General features: G+C 36.3%; 2 protein-coding genes across 2 annotated transcripts; both read right to left on the reverse strand.

The window, feature by feature from the left end:
* Nucleotides 1–2,594: 2,594 nt before the first annotated feature.
* On the reverse strand, nt 2,595–3,494 carry LOC112092590 (protein FAR1-RELATED SEQUENCE 5-like). The gene has a single exon (XM_024169121.1). It carries the CDS (start codon nt 3,492–3,494, stop codon nt 2,595–2,597), a length of 900 nt encoding a protein of 299 aa, XP_024024889.1.
* Nucleotides 3,495–5,991, reverse strand: LOC112092591 (protein FAR1-RELATED SEQUENCE 5-like). The gene is made up of 2 exons (XM_024169129.1): nt 5,580–5,991; nt 3,495–4,261 (listed from the first exon to the last, which is right to left on the reverse strand). The coding sequence occupies exons 1-2, from the start codon at nt 5,989–5,991 to the stop codon at nt 3,495–3,497; spliced, it is 1,179 nt and encodes a 392-aa protein (XP_024024897.1).
* Nucleotides 5,992–7,260: the final 1,269 nt, after the last annotated feature.

Here is a 7,260-nt window from a genome sequence, read left to right on the forward strand (position 1 = left end):
GGTCTAAATGTTAAGAAAAATAATAGAGTATGGCGATTAGTTAGAACTTATTTGTTTACATCATAAAATTATTTTTCTAATAGACAATAAATATAACAGTCAAATTCATGCAATTGCACGTGCCTATTTTTACTAGTTTCTTAAAAAAAATGAAAATATTTTATGACATTAAAATATTTAAAGGAAAATAATAAAATAAAAAGTTCATGATTTTTTTCTAGATTTATTAGATTTTGATTAAGTAAAAGAGTACTAAGGTCATTTTACATCTTAAAAATCAACTTAAGAGTACCAAAAAAAAGTGGTCAAAGTAAATAATATTTAAATTACGTTCTGAAGGTGGCTTCCGAATCTACAAAACTCACCCTATCAAAATAAGCTGTGCGGTCTAAATGTTAAGAAAAATAATAGAGTATGGCGATTAGTTAGAACTTATTTGTTTACATCATAAAATTATTTTTCTAATAGACAATAAATATAACAGTCAAATTCATGCAATTGCACGTGCCTATTTTTACTAGTTTCTTAAAAAAAATGAAAATATTTTATGACATTAAAATATTTAAAGGAAAATAATAAAATAAAAAGTTCATGATTTTTTTCTAGATTTATTAGATTTTGATTAAGTAAAAGAGTACTAAGGTCATTTTACATCTTAAAAATCAACTTAAGAGTACCAAGAATATATTTTTAAAAATGTTGAGGTGTCATTTTAATATTATCAAGAACACAAGATACTAAAAGCATATTTCGCTATATACATTGTCGCTTACGTTCATTAACATGAAATACAACAAATCAGTCAATATACATATTTTTATGCTATGTATTCACTTAATTGCCATAAAAAATACATATTTTGAGGATTAATATACATTGTCGTTTCTTATAACTTAACATATACATCTTTATATGCAAATATACACACCTTATATATAAATATACACGAAAATGATAGAATTGTACATCTGCCATTTCAGTCCGGTAAACAGTAACCGCCGGATTAAAGACCTTGCCTATAAATATATATATAGGCAAAGTCTCTGGTCAGGCACTTGAAAAGTGCCTGATCAGAACGGCACTTGTACATTTATGTTGAAGTGTGTATATTTATATGCATTTCGTGTATATATTTATATGTAAAGATGTATATAAAAAATGATAATGTACATTAATCCTCGAAATATGTATATTTTATAGTAATTAAGTGAATATATAGCATAAAAATATGTATATTGGCTTATTTGTTGTATTTCATGTTAATGAACGTGAACGACAATGTATATTAATTATAGAAACATGTATATTTTTAAGCAATAAGTGAACACATACGGAAATAAGATGTATATTGGCTAATTTGTTGTATTACATGTTATTGAACGTCGTATGGAAGTTTTTTTTTACGTAATGCTATAGGAAACGGCAATATACATGTATTTCTTATTTAAATTAAGTGAACATATAACATAGTAATATGTATATTGATTGAACTTGGTTTGGAAGTTATTTTTGCTTGAAAAAGTCTTTAGTCATTTGAAGATTGAATATTGTTGTCGTTCTAACAAGTTGTAATTTGTTGTATGAGACATGTGGATCTGATATAAATAAGTGAATAACTGACAGAGTAATGTGTACAATGACTTAGTCGTTGTTGTTCAATAAAGTTGTTTATAGTTTGCTTGTACACTAAAAAAAGCATGCTGATGTAACTGTAAAATATAAGTTGTATAAATGTTTGATTTGCGCAAAATTTTATTTTTGTAAGAAGAAGATATTACGAACGACCACAAGCATGATATTGCTTACCTTTAGAGGTCGTGGCTTAATGCATGACATTGGCTTGATTTTCATTTGAATAAGTTCCTTCACTTGTTTGGACATTAACATCAGCTAAGAAAATAACTAATACAACATCGTAATATGCTAGATAATGTTGAAGTGTTGAAACAAATAAAAATGCTATTTCATTAGGAATGCTTAGTAAAGACAAAACAGATACGTCTTACTAATAGGACTTGATATATGATATTTGCCTTTTAAAAGGGACGCGTCCTACTTTTGGATGTAGTAAGTATGTGATTCGGATTGTTGTCCGAAGGAGATAGTAAATCCCTCGTGTTCGGTATTCATGTGAGGGTGGTAGCACTGTTGGGAGGAGCTTATATTTTCCAAAGACATTTGTGTCGGGTGGGTGCTGTCGTCGTTCCCTTCTAAACAAATCAGCATGGTTTTGGCCTTGTCTTTCTTTAATGGACATGTTTGTTTGTTGTGCCCATGGCCCTTACACAGGGCACACTTCCTTCTTAATCTTTCCAAACCTAATTCTTCCTGAGCACTAGGCCCCACTTGCGGCCGCTTTGCCGTTCCCTTGTTTCGAACAACAATAGGATCTTTTAGTACTTCAAATGGATTGATTTCATCAATAGACTCTTCTTGCACAAGAGGTGGCGCCCTTTCCATCAAGCTCTTAAATTTTAAACATAAATTTGCAAGCTCTGTGTTTGTTGGTAGAAATCCTCCACTTTCATTGCATAGTATGCTACTTGGTTGAAGTTGGAACTGAGGGTTCCGAACCTAGTTAGTTCCAATATCTTCTATGGGACCTCGTTATTACTTTGATATCTGGTTTGGAATTGGGCCTTTGCATGAACAGCCCACCTGGACAGAACAAGCGAATCTGGAATTCTGGTTATGTTTAGAAACTTCAGAACTGAAAATATGTGTCTGCACAGATATCCATCAGTCTCGAAGAGTAAGCAATTGCACGTTATATGACTGTCAGAGATACGACGTATAACATTGTGTTCGGAGTCTTCGTTTGGGAACTTGATGATTGAAAAATTTATATACCCATCGATCTCATCAACTTGCCTAACAGTGTATGCATGTATGAGCTTTATTTCGTGAGAAACCTTTTTTGTATAAATTCTTCTCGTAAACAAAGAGGCAGCGTGTTGATAGTATGGGTTTAGAATATCTGCATGTCGCAAAGAAGGAATACTGTGTCGGGTGGAGAAGTCATCCTGCAAATCTTTGTGGCGCAGCTTGTTAATGGTGTGGTCAACCAAAGATACAAAGTCCGTGAGAGACTTCGTACTGTCGAGGAATTGTTTGATTGTTCTATTCATCGACTCGCTACATTGAGTGGTTCGCATGCCTGCACAGAAATTGCCAGGCAGATAAGTTTCAGCCCAGCTCTCCCTTTTTTCAAACATACATGTTGCCCAGTAGTTGTTCTCTAGTTCATATGCCAGAATCAAAGAATGCCACCTATCGAGAAACTCAGGTTCGGAGTAGTATCCGTACATAATTTCCTTGAAGTCCCGCTTAAAGTTTATATCCTTCACATTGTTCGCTACGTTCTCCATTAGATGCCATCCGCATAGCCTGTTCTTAGATTCTGGAAAGACTTGTGCTATGGCATTCTTCATGGCATTGTCACCGTTAGTAACGACAACTTTTGGCTTCCTATTATTCATTCCTTGGAGAAACATTTATAGAACCCAGACAAACGTATCAACTGTTTCGTCGAGAAGGAGAGCAATGCCAAACACTGTTGTCATCCAGTGGTTGTTTACCCCAACTAGCAAAAGCAAAGGTTTGTGGTATTTGTTAGTCCTGTATGTTGTGTCGAAGGCCACGACATCGCCAAAGACCGCGTAATCTCTCCTCGAAACCCCGTCCGACCACATTATGTTACACAATCTGTTTTCTTCATCGGCATTGTAGACGCAGTAAAAGTCCCCGCCGTGGTTCCTCGCCAAGCATCTAATGTAACCAAGCATGCCATCTGAGTCCGTGATGTTTTGATGTTGGTCCTTTGCATTGCGCACTCGCATTAGCTTGTTATGGATGTCCTTTTCAAGGAAAGGGAGCTTGTCGTGTCCCCCCGATTCTAATGCGATAAAGTCTATTATTTGAACATTTTTCATGCCAGCCCGTTTCATTGACTCACACCTAGCAACAACGTCATCAGTGACATTGCGATTTGATCTGAGAAACCTGATTTCTTGTGGTGACGCACATTCGTGCTTGTGGTTAGGGTTGAAATGTCTACATACCCACTTATTTGTAGTTTTGCTTCTTATTACCTGAATACTAGCTTCGCACCCACAACGTGTTTCAAACGCCGCCGCTCTTGAACGGTGTTCTAGTTCCAACCACTTCCATCTCCTAAAACCTTGTCTCGAGCAGCACCACCATCTACCCCAACGTTCACCGTCCTCTTCCTTTCTGGTACTATCCTTCCTGTAGCTGAAGCCTATATGTTTGGAGTATAACTTGTAGAAGTTATCCCAGAGTTCTTCCGTATCAAGTTCTTTCCCAAGTAAGTCTTCTGGTAGCAAATCCCAAGCCGTTTTTGTCAAGACTAAAGTGGTACAGAAATCTTACCACTCCATACTGTACCGGTGCTCTAGTTTGAATTTGGACTAGTGTAGTGGTTTAGTCTGCACATAAAGGAGACCAAGAGTGTATATAGTGCTCCCATTACAGAATTGTGTAAAGATATAAGTGAACATCCATAGACTCAATATTGCAACTATCAACTTGCAACGTTTTTATTGTTAAATGACGTGTTTTATTTTGGCTAATGTCTAGTGTGGCCATGAATGAATAAAAAAAATTCTCAACAGAGTTTTTGTGGAGAAAATGACTTTAAACTTCAAAATGGACATAAGAAATGAGGAAACAGAGACAATGAGACTTGTGAATCGTGTTGTAAAGGAGCAGTGTACCTGTGGTAAACAGTCATTACGATTCAGCCCGCCTAGCAATACGATTACAACAGCCTTTGGAGACGGAAGTAATGCTCTAACTTTTAGAATCACTGCATGCTTCTCCGAAGTAGCCTCAATTTCTTTAGTTAATGGCCAGACATGTAAATGGTGTTTACATGTTCTCTCACGGTTTATGATCGCATTTAAATGCAACAATTGGTTTGGTACAACCAATTGCGTTCATCACATGTATGACCACGTTTACGAAAAGTAGATACGATCGTTTGTGGTGTTGTTTTGTCATGTGTAGTACACCTATCCACATTGATAATGGGCAGCATGTGAGTTTGAGCATTAAATTCCACATGCTTTAGGCAGCACATGGGCCGAGTATTCTAACGTGTTCCCAGTTGTATCCCATATAATGAGGCCGATTGATTACTTTTGGGGAATTTAAACTTTAACCACGTACGAGGCCAATTTTCTGAGCATGAAATATTATGGTTAACATATTGTACATTAAAAGCTGAGGACATTTTGAAAATATATGTGAAAAAATCAGGAGAACATTGTTTTACACAATGGCCTTCCAGAAGTTCAAGCTAATAAAAGTGCGATGGACATTGTCTTATAAAAGGAAAAAAAGACTTTCATTGCATTACACAAAAATCAAAACATGGCATGTTAATATGGTACGTCATAAGCTTTAACATGCATGCACTACTAATACCAAAAGTTCATATGCATCACTCACATGAATATATGCTATTAAAGACAACATTTTTTTCATTTTAGCTACATAAAATAGTCGGAACGTAATGAACATAAAACATTTCGCTCGGATCTAGTCCAGGGGAATACACTCAACACACACTGGCTCATGTTTGGCTTCCTTCTCGTTCTCTTCGGTTGCATTCCCAAGGTCTTTCACTAGGCTGAGAACACGATCTTTGAGATTCTGGATATCATCTAGAAGGCTCTCGAGTTGGTAGCATTTGCTACGGGAATGTGCTGCCCTCCTAGCAATGGACCTTCGTAGGCGACGCTCAGAATCGTTAAGATTCTCAAGATACTTGCCTCGTTTGCATGTCTCCATGACAAGACGGGTTTGACGGCGACGATGTGTTTTACTTGAAACACATGACTTCTGGTCAGACTTTGGGGACTCCTTAGGGGTTGGGTTGTCAAACACTGGTGTCGTCATTTCTGGCGAAGATGGTGGTTCAGTTTTGATCATGACATTGTTCATCGGGAACAAGTTTACTAGCTTCATTGTGCTCACTTATGCTACAAGAGTGTATCGTTTGAATCTGGGCTATGAAGGCCAGCTTTATATAGAATGTGTTGTCGAGGTTGGGAAACGTTTTATATGCGCGCCAATTGTGCAACTTATGGTTTCCCGCCTAATATGGTCTTCCTTGACATCATATCATGATCTACATTTCCGCATGAATTACGCATTTATACATTCAAAAGCTGTCCAATTGACAGGCTTTCCATCTACAACATCACAGAAAATAAAATCTTTCTTCTTGGATAGAGTGTGTTAGGTTACCTATTGTCCTCAAACACAACATCATAGAATAAATTAACTGATAGCGTGTTGTACCATTTTAAAAGAACTCTATTGTTCAATAATATTATATAATTTACTACAATGATATTCCTACAGACCGTGGCCTATATTTCTGCAACAACTCTGCGTATATACATTCAAAACTGTCTACATAATCATCCCATATACATTCAAAAGCTGGTATAAATTTTTTTCCACGCGCACTGTACGTCGACAATAAATACAAAGGTACACTAGGAATGCTGACGTCGTAACAAATGTGATATTCAAACATCCTATATTGTGTGTTTACATGGACATTTCCGGTTGGAGGCCATGCTTCTATGTTATATAGCTCTGTCATGTTGTACATAAACTACTATTTGAAGTGACTTTTACTGATCCCATTTACTTGGTTTTGTGGGTTGAAACACAACACAGTTGGATACAATGTTTCTCATATTTACACAATGCCGTATAAGGAGATGGTTTAACGTTTTCCATTTGAAAAAAGTTGCCCCGTTTTGAACGAATGATGCAACCTGTGCATGTCTAAGTTGTTGTATTAACTGTCGGAATACCATGGCTTAATATTTTGTAATCCTTGTTCGTTAGATATTCTATTAATAATAAGAAAACGAAATAATCCACGGTGACATGGATTAACTTAACATACAAATATTGGCGTAATACGACAAAGCGCAACATAATAAGAAACTGGAAATGCTCAAAAGGTAGATGAGTTAATGACAGATCAACAGCTGCAGCATCTTAGTGATATATGCCGACAACAGGTATTTGCAACAAACTGGAAATCCTCAAAAGGTAGATGAGTTATTAGGACTTTCCCGATTACCACCACTGTTTCCACCAACAACATGTGGGAGATTCATCCAGAAACGGTAGTCTATGAATTCCGCATACGTCTTCACCCCCTCATCCTTTATATCCTCCACTGCTCTCATGATCTGATCATAATTCCTTTTC

The sequence above is a fragment of the Morus notabilis genome, unplaced genomic scaffold (genome assembly GCF_000414095.1).
Source record: "Morus notabilis unplaced genomic scaffold, ASM41409v2 Scaffold457, whole genome shotgun sequence".
Taxonomy (NCBI): domain Eukaryota; kingdom Viridiplantae; phylum Streptophyta; class Magnoliopsida; order Rosales; family Moraceae; genus Morus; species Morus notabilis.